Here is a 17,778-nt window from a genome sequence, read left to right as displayed (position 1 = left end):
GGCATGTTGATGGCATCTTTGGGTGAGATGTGACACAACTCGTCCTGCTGTAGTGACACAAACTCAGCTAGGGGAGACAACTCGTCCTTCTGATGTAGCTACATCAACAACGTATCAAAGCAGAGTACTGAAAAGTTTAACCTATCGCTTCGGCAACACTCTGTTTAGCCCAACGCGTGTGACTTGCTCTCCTGCTGGGTTATTTCATCTATACGGCTGGGTGTCAATCCGAGGGATAATAAACCGTTTTATTTCGCTCCGTTGGCATGGTAACGTAAAAGGCCCTTGCAGTCAGCCATAAATAAAGGTTTATTATATGTTTTTGTTCGAAGTAGGCCCTATGCCGTATCGGGGAATACCCCTGTCACTGTTGCCAAGTGGTTAGACTGCACGACTTGCAATCACAATGTTGTGGGTTCGAACAGTCTGCTAAAGTAAAGTCTAGTCAAGTCTGCTGGCACATTATGTATCCTAAGGAGGTTATTCCATTTGCAAAACTAGAGAAAGCTTCAGGTTTAAGTTAATTAGTGTTACAAAGTGGGTATCCACCAACTAAATGAACTTCATGTGACATTCACAACTCGTGTTACTCAGGAGACCAAGTTTAAAAAAGCGGCCATTTTGAAATCCAAGATGGCTGCTATCCATTACTTCAAAAAGGTTTTAACTGGTGCTTTTGAAGTCATTAGCATTGTAATTGGGGGGTATCGCCACCAAAGTGAACTTCATGTGACATTCACAACTCATGTTACTCAATAAACTAAGTAAAAAATGGCGGCCGTTTTGAAATCCATACATAACAGCCCAGACTAACAGCTGTGTATGGACATGCAGGATACGCGAAATTTATTATTTTCTTAGTATGTAAACTAAGCGCCCTCTAGTGGTAACAATACATTGTAAAAATCAATTCCAAAATATTTATCTTACATTAATTAAAACAAAAATCAAATGTTTCAGAAAACAGTGAGGTATAATTTATTTAAACTATAGTGAAAGACAATCTTCTAGTTCCTGAAAGTGATGGAATGTGTGGAAACTAGACGTCATCTTCCATCGATATAACACAAAATAAAATTGCATAGTTATTTATTACATGTTTGTGCTTTTTTTTTTTTTTTTTTTTTTTTTACAAATTAGTGTTTGGTTTACATTCTGCTATACATTTTCTAAGGACTTCTACGATCATTCAAGTTTCTCATATTAGAGTTCTATAACAAAAAAGAAATTGATTCTTGAAGTTGTAGTTTTACAGGACACAAAAAAGAAGCTTTATTTTGCAGATTTTTTTGCTTTCAAATTAAGAGCCAATTTTTCCCAACACAACATCTATTTGCTAAAATATTTCTGGGCATTGTTATTCCAACAATTTGTACATCTTCTATGTGACTTATTTAAAGGCAGTGGACACTATTGGTAATTGTCAAAGACTAGCCTTCACAGTTGGTGTATCTCAACATATGCATAAAATAAAAAACCTGTGAAAATTTGAGCTCAATCGGTCATCGAACTCGCGAGATAACAATGAAAGAAAAAAACACCCTTGTCACACGAAGTTGTGTGCGTTTAGATGCTTGATTTCGAGACCTCAAGTTCTATATCTGAGGTCTCGAAATCAAATTCATGGAAAATTACTTCTTTCTCGAAAACTACTTCACTTCAGACGGAGCCGTTTCTCATAATGTTTTATACCATCAACCTCTCCCCATTACTTGTCACCAAGAAAGGTTTTATGCTAATAATTATTTTTAGTAATTACCAATAGTGTCCATTGCCTTTAAATACATGCCAAGCCATTTGTCTAAGATCGTAACAGTATTTTAGCATACCAATTAATTTATATCTTTCTCAAATCACTTAGCTCTTTAAGGGCGTGGCAATGCACCCAGCCTACCTTCCGACTTGCGATAGGGCCAATAGTTACTAACACAATATCCAATATGTACATGTATTTTGAAAATCGCCTTCGAGAAAGACTCTGCTAGGGTCGAAACGTCACGCCATTAACTAATGTTTGCATTTATACCATCGGTCCTTTTGGTTAGTAAGTGTTTGCAACAGCTAATTATATTTTCTCTTGAAAATACACTGTTAAAAAAAAGTTGTTGTTTCTTTTCCGAATTAAGGAAGTTTTATAATTTAGTTTCATCTGAACCATCCGACAAACCATGTTTTGGGGTTCCATTCCCATGTATCCCAATCACTGCCCTGTTTGATTGACACCCCTCCAGGACGTGTGGTATGGTCCAGCTTGGGACATCATTGCATATGAGCAGACCATCAGTGAGGACGATGTAATTAAGACAATGAACATTTTAAAATGAAGTCAGCGTGTGATGACAAAGTGCCTTTTAGAAAACCTTCACCGAATAGTCCATCGGTAAAGGTGTCAAGTTATATTTAATAAGAGTTGAATTCACCTCTTTAATATTATCATCTATCAGTTTCCTGACTTCGTTTGGGAATGGATCTTTAGTCAGGTACACACGGGTCTTCAATCCATGGTTGCCAAGAGCAATACCAGTGGTTTTAGAAGATGGGTGCTCTTGTACGGCGCACAGCACGCGTTGTTTATCCACAGGGACGTTCAGGAACTGCACAATCTTTGTGAGTTCTTCGCTGGTGTGCTGCTGTAGGTCTTCGTAATGTGCCACATGGATGCGCTTAGAGTGTGTGATCCACTGTAATGCCATTGTCTTCCATTGTGCAGTCTGCTCCTTGGCAAATTTCGTCCATTCTGGTGTAACAAGACAAGACAAAAATGAGTGACAGAGACTGGGAACCATACCGTGTTGTCTATAACTTGACTTAGGATTTGAAACTTGTGCATGACTTTATTCGCCATATTAAAACCACCACCAACACCTAAATTGTACGTTCGCCTGTGGTTGCTAAACGTTTGCGCAAGTGGTACGCACCCTTGGTTCAACTCTTTAAAGGCATGGACACGATTGGTAGTTACTCAAAATAATTGTTAGCATTAACACTTACTTGGTAAGCAAGGGAGAGCTGTTGATAGTATAAAATATTGTGAGAAACGGCTCCCAGCTCTGATGGAAAGGTAGTTTTCGAGAAAGAAGTAATTTTCAACGAATTTGATTCCGAGACATCAGATTTTGATTTTGAAGTCCCGAAATCGAGCTTCTGAAAGCACACAACTTCGTGTGACAAGGGTGTTATTTTCTTCCATTATTATTTCGCAACTTCGACGACCAATTGAGTTCAAATTTTCACAGGTTTGTTTTTATGCATATAATGTTAAAATACACCAAAAGTGAGAAGACTGGTCTTTAACAATAGTAACCAATCGTGTCCAATGTTTTTAAATTAATGATCTAAAGAATTGAAATCGACCCAAACTATACCTTTGCTATCTTAGATAAAATTTACCTGAAGGTTACTAATTCTCGGAACATTGTTTTTAATTTTGCCAACACGACCAAAGTGTATAGTCTGAAATGGTCTGCTCTTTGACATTTTCATATCATTTTGCCTGAGGATGAATGACATAAAAACCCTCGGTTTTTTTTTTTTTTTTGGTAATGTTAAAAAAAAATCTTAAGAGTTCAAAGTAACAACTTGGATAAGTTCAATACCAAATGGGAGCCTTTTATATTGCTATGTGCTAACTAAATAATGCCATTCATAAAATTTCCTGTTTTTTGCATGTGCTGCTGTTTTTTCTTTACATAATAATAGTTCTAAAAGTAGTTTGTTTTACAAAATAATGTTGATTGTGTAGTTTTGTATACTAAAGAGTTTTTTTTTCTTTTTTTTTTCCTTTTTTTTTTGGGGGGGGGGGGGGTGCGTTACCTGCAGACTGGAATTGTTTTATCGCTTCATCGTGAGCGATCTTCTTCTCTATCATAAGACGTCTGAAAATCTCGGCAACGATTGCGCTGTATGGATTCCTGAGGAGTAGAACAGCGCCCTCAAACTCTTTTACATGGCTAGTGTCACTCATGTGAGATTTGATGCAAATTGTCTGCTTCGTTTTGAAGTCAATGTTCCCACCAATGAAGACTGTAAGAGTAAACACAAATACATGTATATATGATTGGTAACTGTAATTAGTATAAAACAATAAATGATTAGATTCACATATATATAACGTATGCTTTGACGTCATTCGGTCGCCATCTTGGAGCTAAACCGGTGATGTAACAATATAATTTCTGTAAAAAAATATGAATATACAAGGGGAAAACAATGTACCTTTCTTTGAGATTTGCATTTTACTCTCGCCTTTCCAGTAGACACTTCCAGTCGGTATTCCTGTTCCTTTCTCTATGAGCGAACGGGTCCATGTGTTCCCAGATCGTGGGTAGCTTGCCAAAGCGATAAACGGTAGACTGTTCTTAGCTTTCAGCTCCACTTTTGAACATCGAAGATCTACATAATAATCAACAGATCAAAACATTTTAAAGGCACTGGACACTATTGGTAAACTCTTGATATAATTGTTGACATAAGGAGCAATGGAGAGCTGTTGATAGAGACCAAATAAAAATAAGACTTCAACTGAAGTTTGGGGAAGGGAAAGAAACAAGAAACCACACCCACCTGGAACTGATGTCCGGTATAAAGACATAAACTCCATCCCTCCACAGTTGTACTTCGGGTCACCTGAGCATGGTTTATCGCAGAGGGCGCTCTCCATGTAGTTCAACAAAACTGATTCGGCTTTGACGTCACTACAGAAACACTGACTTCCCCGACTGAGGGCGGCATAGGTGAGATGCTGCATTATAGATAAAAAAAATCGGTATAGTTACTCATTTTGAGGATTTATCATGGCAATGTTTGGTTTCCTGTTTGTTGTTACTACTCTACTACACGAAACATAATGAGGGGCCATACTGTATATTCTTTACGGACATGAATATGAAAGGAAAAAGTTACCAGCCAAAGTACCAAGTTTAATACCAGTCAAACTACCAAGTTACCAGCCAAACTACCAAGGTACCAGCCAAACTACAGTTATTAGCCAAACTACTATACTGCTATATAAGGCCAAGTAAAAAACAATACAAGTTGATCGTCCAGGTTTTTCTTAAAAGGGTATATATAAGGATGAGGGCAATTTAATTTGTTATTTTTTATTTATTTCAAAGGTTTCCGCTAAGCCCTTTAATTCAAATTGGATACCAATTTTTCAGTTTGAAAGTCACCACTTACTTCATGCAGCAGTAGTTAACAAGTACAAGAAAGTTCAATGAGAAATACATAGAAAATGTGTCTTTTTGAAGAAAACAAAGGGAAAAAAGTTTTAAAAAGGATGCGGCCTCAAAAAAGGATGAGGGAGGGGACGATCAACTAATATTTTTTTTATCTGGCCTTATATGTTATGTGCAAAATAGCTGATTGGGTCCCAGTGCTTTTAATCATTAACATAATAAATCATAGGAAATCTTTTGAATTATATTTGTTTACAACTTACAAGCGAGATGCATGTTTGTAGGCACAGTCCAATAGTCATGTTCGTCGACTCTTTCACCAATCCAGCCGTCACAATATCATGCGCTGTTAAGACATCTTTAGGTCTTGGAACGCATGCGCGGTACACCCCTGGGCTATCAATAGTAGTCCATGTCATCCATGTTTTATTAAGAGCTGCTAGAAAATAGGAACATTGTTATAATAAAAGACGAGGTATAGATGTGTGTATTCGCGTTTAAAATAAGTAATAATAAATTGCCATTCTATTAATTGTATGAGTGATTTTTTTTTTTTTTGATAAATTAACAACAGATTAAAACAATTAATCATGGTTTCACGCGTGCGCCTAGCCGCAATGCGGTAATCTTCAATTATTGAAGCAGCACTTGAAAGGAAGAAGAAGAAGAAGAAAGTACAAATCATATAACTATGCTCATTAGAGTGTTTTAACAGCGTGAGTGCATGGCGCAGGAGGCCCTCACTCCACCCCCCCCCCCCTTCCGATCCTCAAACCTCTTACTCTACAGCCACAAAACACTAAAATCGAAACCAACAAACCCAAACCAAAAACAACACAAGTTTCAAAATGAAAAGGTATCAAAATATTAACCTAAAGTAACTTTATACTGATCACGTTCTTTTAGTGTAATTTTTTTCTAATGTTTTCTAATTTTGTTTTTCTCCTAGTTTTTAATCTCTGTATGTTTTCCTGTAAATCCACCTCTGGTCGCCATGGGAGTTTATTTTAAAAAATAAACCAATAATACAAAATAAAAAAGGGATAATTACTCCACGGTTCGGGAAAGATCCTCAGTTGTTTGTGTTTTTGTTTCTTTGTTCTGTGTTTTTGTTTTCTTTCTTGTCGTCCAAGTCCTTGTTTGTCTCAGGGAAATATTATACAAAAGCATGATGCGTAAACTTTGTCCTGTATGTTGACTAGCCCGTTCATTTCTGTAGTTATTATCTTCAAACTTCTATACATTGTATTACTGTTAAATTGTCTGGCATCCATCCTTCATTATTATACTCATCAATATTTGTTTTCAACTGTATGCTTAAAATTGTTACTGTCGACATGAAAAAAGGTACATTTTTAAAATAATTAATCGGAAAACGTAGGCAAAGCCTATTATGGGAGCTGTTGCAAAAAAACAGGGACATCCACGGTTGCAGATGTATACACAATAGTGTGCGTGTGAGTAGGGAAGGGGGTATTGGGGTTGGGAAGGGTGTTAAGGGAGGGGTCATTTGGGTTGGGAGGAGGGGTGAATAAAAGGGAGTGGGACTTACCGGAAATAAACTTCTCCTTGGTGTCAGGAAGAGATGCTGGATGCTGAGGAATTTCTGGCACCTGACGATGTTGTCCGTCGCCGTCTTGCTGTACTTCTTGTTTAGATACGTTGGTACCCTTCTCAATTCGATTCCAACTTTTCGCGATATGATAACCTCCTACTACCAGTACAACTAGTACCAATAGTCTGACTGGCAAGTTTAGAAACCGACATGTTGTTTTATACGTTCGACAGAAAGTCATGGTGTACCTGTGATAGCAAGCTAAAGAATCGGCTCCAGAATCTGCTCACACCTGTTTGTTAATTACCAGTCAGTTACTTTCGGTAGTAACCTCAGAATCATGCAGCTCCAACTAGTGTTGTTTTTACTTGTATTTGGCACAGATACCAGCGTAGATGTAGGTCTAGATAGGCTTTACCTGTGTGTTTATCACTCACTTATCTTTACCTATAGAACACTGCAATCTTACAACAGATCGATCAGCATTGAGATGGCAGTTTATACGAAAAAGCTCAATGGATCGCGACAAAAATGTGTGTTCCCACGACCTACTCACGTTTGTTGCACTTCACAGTATACGAAGAAGAAGAAACGCCATTACTGCATAGCTTTACATAAATAACAATCGGGTAGCCTTCCCAGGTGTCTCAGTCGATAGGTTGTTGACTGTAGATGGGTACCGAAGCGTGGCATGTACAACAATACACTGGAACAGACAGGCAACCAGTAGAGGGTGAAAACGTGGCGCTCCGCCATCATGATCAATTCTATTCAATTCAATCAACATTTATTTCCATATCGGTCAAAACAAGAGAATAATAAACAAATTAAGTACAATAAGTCAAAGACAGTCAAGGACAGATAAAGAAAATAATTAATGAAAATGAAATGAAAAAAGTCCGGGTTTTTCCAAAACGAGGAGGATGAGGGCCTTTTCATTGCTGTTTTTTTTTTTTTTTTTTTTTCAAAGGTTTTTTTTTTTTTGCCAAGCATTTTAATTGAAACTGGCCACCAATTCTTCAGTTTAAAAGTATCCACTAACTTTATGAAGGTCCTAGTGTACAAGTTCTTAAGAGATTAGTCAGTTCTGAATGAGAATTACACAGAATATTTGCCCTTTACAGAACAAAAATGGAATTAAAAAAAGGGAAATAAAAAGGATGCGGCCTCGAAAATGTATGAGGGAGAGGACGATCAATTATTTTAAAATGTTGTTTGCCTATTTGAAATTGAATGAGGCGCGCGAGCAAAGTGCTAACTCTTAAGACGAGGAGTTGGACTGGTGTAGAGATGTATAGACAAGGAGTGACACTCACACAAAGTTATTCCTAAGATATCGTATTTTTTTATTTTGGTGAAACTTTTAACTCGTATAATATTGTAAATAAATCTGTACATTCTTATAAGTATAAACTTGTTTCGTTTACCATCGTAATCTGCGTCAACAACTATCGACGTTCATCGATAATTCACCGGAGTGTGGGTTCGAATCCCGGTCGTGACACTTGTGTCCTTGAGCAAGATACTTTACTATAATTGCTTCTCTTCACCCAGGGGTATAAATGGGTACCTGCGAGGGTAGAGGATGATATTGTGTATGAAAAAGCCTTTGGAGCGATATAAACTGTTGCCCAGGTTTTATACTCCCAAGGGAGCTGAGAAACATTAAAAAGGGATGTTATTGGCCCTATGACCAGGGCACTAATGTAAAGCGCATTGATACGGTTATTGTGAAATGCGCTATATAAGAATTGGTTATTATCGCAAACTACGTCGGGGAACGACTCGGGACATGACAACCCTATCATGCAAACAGTGCAAAATAAAGTTGAACTGTGGAAATAAACTCATTATTGTTTCAGCTGATTTATTTCTCAGTGTTCAGTTAGACACCTGTTTAGTTTATAACTCGTACTAAAATTAAAATAAAAATGTAAACACATAAATGAATATCGAAGGAACTCTGAAAAGAACAGATTGAAAGACAAGTTGATCAGCTCTATGATCATTATAGTGTGAAAAACAAATAAAAAATTAAAACATTCAGTTTTCTTATGACGTCACAAGCCTAAAAGGCACCCTCTTTGAAGTTGCTTTATATGCAGTTTATAAATCTGTACCAGTGTCGATGGGAAATTTGTCCCTCGAAATATCCGCCTCTGCCAACCCATTATTTAAAATGATCATGGGTTGAAGGAGAATGGTTCAAAGAGGGCGCTATTCGGCAGCCGATTTCATGAAACTACACAACTGCGCCAATAGACCTTCATCACGCTGTCACCAGTGGTCATGTTCCCTGTTTCCAAGTGCAGTAAATGCTTACGTACATTGCGCAAACACGGCACCAGACTATTATTTCGTCCAGCCTCACTCTGGCTGCAATGAGTTGGAATGGAGTAAAACCAAGATGGCCACACCGTGATTAAGATCTATTCCACTTGTGCAAGAGTTATTGTGTCATTGGTGCATAACTATGAGCAATACATGCTGGACTTACTCTCTAAAATGTAAAAGAGTAAAAAACACCACTCTGTACATTTCGAGTTGTCCCTCATATGGCTCTTTAAAAAGAGTTGTGGTTATTTCACTCTTTTAGAGGGGTTTCACTCCAGGACAGAGTTCAACTTTTAAAAAAAATGGAAACTTCAATCTAAAAGAGTGGAAGTTCACTCGAAAAAGAGTATGGCTCTTCAAAGAATGCTTTTTCACTCTTTTACATTAAGAGAGTATGCAGTTGCGTAAAGTTTCGTGAAATCTACCGCAGAATAAGCTTGTATATAGTTCATGGTATTGTGGTACAGACAGAATCTTTGGCCTATCTTAAAACTAAAACAGCACCCTGATAAACAGAATACCTTCATGCTCAGAAGCAGAGCAGCTTCTAAGAAAATATATAATAACATATCTTCTTGCGGTTCGCTGTTTCTCGCTTTCTTTTAGCTTCAGTTGAGTTCATTTAATGCCCTTTAACAAAAGGAAGTTAAGTATCTAGTGAAAATAGTAGTAAGTTCGTTTAATTAATAATAATAATATTTTGTATTTCTTCGTTTGTTGAAATAAACACGTTATTGCCTATGCATCGTCACACAACTCCTCGTACGAATAATCAACTGTCTGTTATTGACGGTCGTTTGACGGGATTAGTATACTTCTACACAGAGTAGTCTCTCGGGAGTGGTGTAAGCTTTTTTTATACGAATAATCAACTGTCTGTTATTGACGGCTGTTGACGGGATTAGTATACTTCCACGGAGTAGTCTCTCGGGAGTGGTGTTAGCTTATGTGCTATCAGAGTTGCGTTCACCTCTTTAATATTATCATCGACCAGTTTCCGGACTTCGCTTGGGAATGGATCTTTAGTCAGATACACGCGGGTCTTTCGTCCATGGTTGCCAAGAGCAATACCAGTGGCTTTAGAAGATGGGTGCTCCTGTACGGCGCACAACACACGTTGGTTATCTACAGGGACGTTCAGGAACTGCACAATCTTTGTGAGTTCTTCGTTGGTGTTTTCCTGAAGATTCTCGTAGTGAGCCACGAAGATCTTTTTGGAATTTGTGATCCACTGAACCGCCATTTTCTTCCAGCTCCTAGATTGGTTCTCGGCAAAGTTTCTCCATTCTGTCACGGAAAATAAACCACCCCCAAAAAAACTTTAAACAGTTTTTAATTACTAGTTTTAGAACAATATTATTGCCCAAACTCCATAAACGTTTCTATTCTCAAAGCATACACACATGTACGCTGTACTTGTTTTCACAAAAAGAAGATCTGTCTTGAAACATTGGTATAAAAACCCTTCGATGGCTTAGCAGTGACAGTGACCAAAAACCCACTTAGTTAAAGACACTGGACACCTTTGGTAGTTGTAAAGACCAGTCTTCTCACTTGGTGTATCTCGACATTATTATGCATAACAACAAACCTGTGGAAATTTGAACTCAATTGGTCGTCGAAGTTGCGAAAGAGTAATGTTGCACAAGTTGTGTCACAATGTTTTATAATATCAACAGCTCTCTATTGCTCGTTACCAAGTAAGTTTTTATGCTCACAATTAATTTGAGTGATTACCAATAGGTCTAGTGTCCAGTGCCTTTAATTACTCAGTGTTCGGTTTTCAGAAAAAGAGAGGTAAAATCTGTCAAGTTCATTCCTCAGACAGGCCCAATGGCATACCTTTTAGGAAGTTTGACTCATGAACTCGGAAATTCCAGTGAGAAAACACTTTCTACATAGGCTTGTGCACAAAAGAATTTTAGTTTCACAGTGCCAAATTAACAACAAAACTAAAAGTTACTATCGATTCATTCGCTACTTCATCTACAAGTGATTCTCAGCCTGATGAATACTTTGTAAACCTTCATTCAAATGGGAGACTTAAGAACGCTAGGTGGCAGCAGACTTACTAGGTCAATTTACACAAATTACGTAGTTCTGATCAAGCGCACATTCCTAAGAACAAAGGTTTTACCTTGTAAATCTGCTGCAACGTTGTGTCCCCAAAAGTCTCACATTTGACTTTAAAGAGGAGAGAAGAGTTGTTTTATAATGCCCATCGAAACCGTAAAATTCATCCTCATTTTGAGGGCAGTGATATGACCTTTTTTAACCGTATCCATTTTAGTATTTGAAGAAGATATGAAAAAAGAGAAGGATCCTCGTCTTACCGGGAGAATTAAAATACTGAATGGTTTCCTCCGCTGTCTTCGCTTGATCTAACATCTGCCTCCGGAAGATCTCCGCCACAAGGGCACTGTAAGGGTTTCTAATAAGAAGAACAGCGCCCTCAAACGTCTGGATATGCTTAGCCTCGTTGAGATGGGACTTGACGCAGATTGTCTGCCGAGAATGGTAGTCGATGTTTCCACCGGGAAATACTGCAGGAAGGAAATTATTGTAAATTATTGTTTTAATTTATTTCATCAATGCTGATTTTAAAGACACTCGCAGAAAAATATTGAATTATGGTCTTTGTAATGTACAAAAAGGTACAATACAAACAGATACACATGTGAATGTCAATAGGTCCGTGATTGTGGGAGGAGCGTGCTTGTGGTCGAGTGCAGATCGCACACAAAAGTGCCATCCGAAAAACAAAACTTAAAGGCAGGGACACTATTGGTAATTAATCAAAATAATTGTCAGCATAAACACTTACTTGCAACAAGCAATGGAGAGCTGTTGATAGTAAGTATAAAACATTGTGAGAAACGGCTCCCTCTCTGAAGTAACGTAGTTTTCGAGAAATAAGTAATTTTCTACTGAAATATTTGAATTTGATTTTGAGACCTCAGAATTAGATTTTGAGGTCCTGAAGTCAAGCATCTGAAAGCACAAAACTTCATGTGACAAGGGTGTTTTTTCTTCCACTATTATCTCGCAACTTCGACGACCAATTGAGTTCAAATTTCTACAGGTTTCTTATTTTGTGGATAATGTTGAGATACACCAAGTGAGAAGACTGGTCTTCGACAATTGCCAAAATAGCGTCCACGGTCTTTAAGGAACTGAAGGTGCTGAAGACAATACAGCATGGTATACAATAAAAGATTAAAAAGGAATTGCAAAATGACTTACTTTTCTTGGAGATGGTCATATCTTTCTCATTGACCCAGTGCACACTGCCCGTCAGGAGCCCGGTTCCTCGCTCGATGAGCTGCCGTGTCCAAGTATTACCAGACCGGGGGTAGCTAGCTAGAGCAACCAGGGGCAAGCTACCTACCGGCTTTAGCTCAACTTTAGAACAACGATTATCTGTCAAATCAAACAAGGGGTGAGAATTATGGGAATTATTTATAAATTATAAATCAATAATAATGGCAATTTATACAGCGCCCATCCATGAAACATGCTCCTGGGCGATGAACAATTAAAAGGAAACCCATTAAAATCTATACAGTTATAAATAAAACCTTAGAGAAAATACAGTTAAAATGTAATTAAATGCAGAACATGTACACAACCATCAATAATTAAAAACACTGAGGGTAGACATTGGTTAAAAAGCTAGCATTGCTACAAAATATAATATGAACTTGTGGTTCAAAAAGCACGCTAATTAAAAAAGGTTTATGACACAAGAAGAACTCTGGTTAGACTTTTTAAGACAAGAACACACAACCCAAATATTTTTCCGATCCGAAAGATATCTTCTTTGAAAAATACTGTTTAGGCCTACTAGGGCGTAATTTGAACATGCGACCTCCGGATTAAAGGCATGGACATATTGGTAATTAGACTCAAAATAGTTGTTAGCATACAAACTTACAAAGGGTTTGTTTTTCGTTTACCTCAGTCTGTAGATTCAAGAGGGAAATACATAGTAGGTTAGACACTACTTGGACACCTAAGTTGGGACCTGGGACGATTGTCAAGTTGGGACAAAACAGTGACATTAGAACTTTACCTGGCACAGCCGTTCTGTAGAGTGACATATGCTGAGCACCACCGCAGTGATACCTGCCTTCACCTGAGCACGGTATGTCGCAGAGGGCGCTCTCCATATAGTTCAGCAGAGGTGATTCACCTCTGACGTCACTACAGAAACATTCAGTACCACGACTGAGGGCAGCATAGGTGAAACCCTACAAGAAGAATTTGCAAACATTATTCAAACATTTCGACCCGTAAAAGCATACTTAGCTTGTTGTTTCCTTCAGGTATACGTTTGGAAATCACTCCTAAAATTATTGGCAAAACAAACTTACTTGGTTTATAGAAGTACAGCAGCTTTCGATTGTGTAAACAACATTGAGAGAATCATGAAAAGAATCATTTTAATCAAGTAATACAGTAGAACAGTTTTCTTGAATATGACTTCATTTTAGGGTTAAATATTTCACAGAATGGTTGTCATATACAATCAGTATACACGTACCTTTAGACTAAAATTAAACAATGATGGTTTGTAATCCTTTCCAAAAAAGAGGAAATTTTGAGACTCTAGGTGGCAGCAGAGTCACCAGGTAAATCCATTGTTCTCGGCAATGTGCACATGCTCAGAACTATGTAAACAATGGAAATTATACCTGGTAGGTCTGCTGCCACCTAGCGTTTCAAAGTGTCTCATTGTACTTACGAGGGCAATGCAGCTGTGTAGACAGTGCGTTATTGTCATTCTGTTAGAGTGTTCAACCAGTCCTCCCGTTACTACTTCAGTCATTTCAATGTCGTCCTTGGGTCTCGGTACGCATGCGCGGTAAACCCCAGGACTCTCGATGTCAGTCCATGTCATCCAAGTTTTATTCAGAGCTTTGGAAAGAAACAAATAAAGAGTAAAAAAGAAGGGTTACTCTGAAAAATATTAAAATAAAAATGGCTGATACAAATAACGATGCAAAAGCCTCTCAGCGCATAAAGTGAACATGGGTCTAATTTCATGGAGCTGCTAAGCACACAAATTTGCCTAGCATTATTTTTGCCTTGATCAAAACAGAATTAACAACCAAACTTCCAAGTGAATTTTATAAGCAATCAACAGCTGAATACAAGTAACAAGCAATATGCAACAAATGGAACATTGGTTGGCAATCCTGTTTTTATCAAGGACGAATTGTCATGCAAATGTTTGTGCTTAGCAGTTATATGAAATTTTGCCCAGATGACTACATCACAAATGGATGGGAGCCTGACTGCTTTCTTTAGACTCGTGTTGTTTCCATTGGTATTACTGGAATGTGTGGACAGACGGGTGAAATACAAAATGACTGGAACGTAGGAAGTTTAGAAAATAAAGATATTAATAATACCTGATTTGAATGCACTGGTCGCTGCTGGTTTTAAGATGAAATGTTTGGGTTTTGTCTCTGTAATAATCTGGTTTAATGTTGTTTGCCTTGGTTGAACCGGAACAGCGACCGGAGCACCGACCGGAGCACCAGGAGGGTCCACGGCACGACGGGGCTCAGCGAGCCGTTTGTCGGAAGGGGTAGCCTTAGATGACTCCGCTTTTAGGTAAAGTCCGACGTAGAAACTGGCTGCACAAAGCGCAATGATGACTAACAATGTGCCCTTCAATCTGTTCATTCGGCTGATAAAATGCCTGATTGAAAACATCGCTCTGATGTTTGTGAAAATAAATCCCTTTTATAAAAAGATTCACTTGCAAAATTTCACTTAAAATGTGAAACAACTCTCTCTTGGTGACTCTTTGTGAAAAAAATCACTCTCAAAACTTTCACTGGTAATTTGAAGAAGAAACAAAAGTCGTCATTAGATCTCCGTTAAGCACGGGAGATTTATTGTTGTCTGGATTGGATCAGCACCTCGGCGGCACGAAAAGAGACTATCAATTATCAGTTTCCTCTGATTACAGGATAATAAAGAGTTGTTATGGACATCACTGGTATGAAGTCTTCTTTGCAGTCGTATAATACCTCTGATGCTTGTCACTTTCAGACGATGATAATCGATAAAAAACAAAAAATTGCTATATCCTTTGTGCGGTGATTTCTGGTTTAAGAGGCTACATACATTGATGGAGTTTTCTTGAAGACACCATGAGTCCAATAGGCAAAACTGTTACGCAATACTACCGTAGCAACTAAATCGTCTAGTCGTCAAAGCAGACCATGTAGTTTCACATCTCCTGTCATGAACTTTCACATAAACGTTTATTCTGGTATTTTGACGATGTTCCTCCAAACTCAGATTCCCAAAGTGGATAAAATGGAATAACTAAAGTATAATTCGAACAAAATGCAGAGTGTATTCTGTCTGAAAGTGTCTAAACTGTATACGTGGCATGTGTGGTCTTAACAGCCAATATACCAGAGTGTGTTTGTAAAACTGGCGCTCCCTAAAGTGGACATCTTTGCTCAACCCATGTTGTTCAAACAAGTGTTCTATTCAAGATCGGTTGCCTGTTCTGGAATCTTTTGAATAAACATTTGAGGAATGGACTTTACTCCAACGTGTAAACCTTGTTAATGACGTAGACAAAGGTTCAGATGAATACAGGGTTCAAAAGCTACGGGACGTACTAATTCTGTAGGTCACATTATGTTCATGTTCTTGTTACTGAAAATTTAAGTTTGTTATTTTTATCTCCCCCATTAAAATACAGATTGAAAAAATATATATATTATGTTGATCAATAAAATAATGTCGTTTAAAGTATGCCGATAGTGACAAGGTCAAAATTAAATAAAAATTTGTTGTATTAAATGCTGCAGACTTTTTGGTAGAGAAAAACAAAGGAATTTATGTTATTGTGTTTTCTTGAATTGATCATTTATTGAGTTTCATTAGGTCATTTCGAAGTGCGGTCGAGTTGACTTTACTAACGATATGAGAATTTAGCACACAGGTCGAGTTGTCACGAATGTTTGTTGTAAGATGAGAATTGTATTAAATGCATTGCAGAAAATGCTGCTTGACAATATTTTTGCTAAGCAGAAATTGAAACCAGTTACAACAATGTATAACCTCATGTAATCTGGCTGGTAAAACGTTTCTGTTACAAGCAATAGTTTTATGAGCTTAGCAGGTTTCTGTGATTTAGGCTTTATGCAATTTGGACCATGTGGTGAAAGAAGAGTGTCAACCCCCCCCCCCCCCACCCCCCACGCGACGCGCAAGCTAAACAAAAGTTGGTGTGATGTTTCCTGAAAGGATGCTTTGCCGACCATATAATTCAGATTCAGATTCAGATTCAGAGTGAAAGAAGGGGCGATAGGTGGGTTGGGTAGGAGTGTAGCCAGGGTTTGCTCTCCCCAAATTCTAGACTATAGCCAGCAGGACCAATTTAGTGCGTTAGCTATGTTCAATATACGTTTCAGTATCCTGCCACCACTTTTTCATTCGTTAGTGCAACAAAATAAAATTTACTCAAAAAAAAATATTTTTCTTTTGTCAAGATAAAGTGAACAAGTGGTGGCAAGATACGGAACGTTTCTCGGAGGGGTTCTACCTCTACGGTTGTACCTACCCGATATATATTTTGCAGGTTCCTTCACAGTTTCTTTGACAGCAGCTACCTTCCTTTCCAAACCCAAATCACCCGGTCTCTTGCCGATTTCTAGTGGGGGCTCCGGCGCTCTCCCTCCCCCACCAAACCCTGCTTCTCGCCCCTCAAACAGACTCCCATTGCGCTGGTTCTGCTGGTCTGAATTATAGTAGCGTATATAGAAGTAACCAGCACCAAGGAGTATAACAAGCAGGAGGAAGGTGGACTTGGATCGGGATTGCCTCCCACCTCTGCAGAAAAACATGTTGTTGCTCTGCTGGTTCGTTTTTAAGGGTTGGTCTTCCTTGGTTGAAGCAGTTGATGAAACTTTACAGAGTCAGTGTTTCATTAGCTTGTTGTTGTGGTCTTTCCTTGTGAGCTCAAAATCACCAAAGGTGCTTTGAAGAAACCGGTGTGCACTTCAGTCCCTAAGACGGTGTAAACAGTGTCTAAACCTTAGAGCAAGGCATCAAATTGTTTGATTTTATCAACCTGTGTACCGTAGGCAGGTGTTGTTTTCTTCAAGTATCTTTTTTCCACTTGGCCGGCAGTCGTATTCAAGAATGAAACTCATGCATTCTTGAGAAGAAAAAACGTGTCTTTAAAAATCAAGATTTGCTCTCCACTGTGTAATGTCGTACTGCATGGTCTAATGCATCTCGCTGAACAACACAAGTAAAATTCTTCAGTTATTGTCCAATGTTATCGCAATTGTATCCAAGAGAGTGGATGGACAATACAGCAAAAATGTTTACTTGTAGAAATTCAAACCGAGAAAGATAAGGTCGGTGGGTGATAATTTCTTGTCACCCATGCCCATATTAAGATGTCCTCGTTTTAATATGCTGAACCATATCATTCGTAACGGTATTTTAACGGAGGATTCCAAGTGGTTGAATCGTTGCTTTATGACTCGAGAATACTCCGGTGCTAACAAACACAAAATGTTACGTAACACTACAATAGGAATACACATCTATGTACACTGGTACCCTGTTCTGTTCAGAGGCATGTTGTTTTCCAATAGATAAAGCAAGGTAACCAATGTCATGAATGGTATTTATTTATACTACATTGTGTTACCGCTTCACATGGGATAT

General features: G+C 38.2%; 2 protein-coding genes across 4 annotated transcripts; both read right to left on the bottom strand.

The window, feature by feature from the left end:
* Window positions 1–823: 823 nt before the first annotated feature.
* Window positions 824–7,325, bottom strand: LOC139953863 (sialate:O-sulfotransferase 2-like). 2 transcript variants are annotated; one of them, XM_071953448.1, is made up of 6 exons: window positions 6,730–7,325; window positions 5,441–5,616; window positions 4,564–4,741; window positions 4,216–4,392; window positions 3,814–4,023; window positions 824–2,737 (listed from the first exon to the last, which is right to left on the bottom strand). In XM_071953448.1, the coding sequence occupies exons 1-6, from the start codon at window positions 6,971–6,973 to the stop codon at window positions 2,352–2,354; spliced, it is 1,371 nt and encodes a 456-aa protein (XP_071809549.1). In that variant the 5' UTR covers window positions 6,974–7,325; the 3' UTR covers window positions 824–2,351. The 2 variants fall into 2 exon arrangements, with proteins under 2 accessions (XP_071809549.1, XP_071809550.1); XM_071953449.1 differs by having other exon boundaries at window positions 5,441–5,613.
* Window positions 7,326–8,582: 1,257 nt separating this feature from the next.
* LOC139953875 (sialate:O-sulfotransferase 2-like) lies at window positions 8,583–17,598 on the bottom strand. 2 transcript variants are annotated; one of them, XM_071953466.1, is made up of 6 exons: window positions 16,661–17,598; window positions 13,811–13,983; window positions 13,139–13,316; window positions 12,310–12,486; window positions 11,400–11,609; window positions 8,583–10,353 (listed from the first exon to the last, which is right to left on the bottom strand). In XM_071953466.1, exons 1-6 carry the CDS (start codon window positions 16,941–16,943, stop codon window positions 9,968–9,970), a joined length of 1,407 nt encoding a protein of 468 aa, XP_071809567.1. In that variant the 5' UTR covers window positions 16,944–17,598; the 3' UTR covers window positions 8,583–9,967. The 2 variants fall into 2 exon arrangements, with proteins under 2 accessions (XP_071809567.1, XP_071809566.1); XM_071953465.1 differs by lacking the exon at window positions 16,661–17,598 and adding an exon at window positions 14,481–15,789.
* Window positions 17,599–17,778: the final 180 nt, after the last annotated feature.

This window comes from Asterias amurensis, chromosome 22 (genome assembly GCF_032118995.1).
Source record: "Asterias amurensis chromosome 22, ASM3211899v1".
Classification (NCBI taxonomy): Eukaryota; Metazoa; Echinodermata; class Asteroidea; order Forcipulatida; family Asteriidae; genus Asterias; species Asterias amurensis.
Note: the sequence above shows the minus strand (reverse complement) of the source record. Positions and strands in the feature narration are given on the sequence as shown.

Coding starts and splice junctions, on each gene's coding strand:
- LOC139953863 (XM_071953448.1), bottom strand. CDS start 6,973: ATGACTTTCTGTCGAACGTATAAAACAACATGTCGGTTTCTAAACTTG. Junction 4,742..5,440: donor TACAAACATGCATCTCGCTT/GTAAGTTGTAAA, acceptor TCTATAATGCAG/CATCTCACCTATGCCGCCCT. Junction 4,393..4,563: donor ATACCGGACATCAGTTCCAG/GTGGGTGTGGTT, acceptor ATTATTATGTAG/ATCTTCGATGTTCAAAAGTG.
- LOC139953875 (XM_071953465.1), bottom strand. CDS start 14,787: ATGTTTTCAATCAGGCATTTTATCAGCCGAATGAACAGATTGAAGGGC. Junction 13,317..13,810: donor TACACAGCTGCATTGCCCTC/GTAAGTACAATG, acceptor TTCTTCTTGTAG/GGTTTCACCTATGCTGCCCT. Junction 12,487..13,138: donor CTACAGAACGGCTGTGCCAG/GTAAAGTTCTAA, acceptor TTGATTTGACAG/ATAATCGTTGTTCTAAAGTT.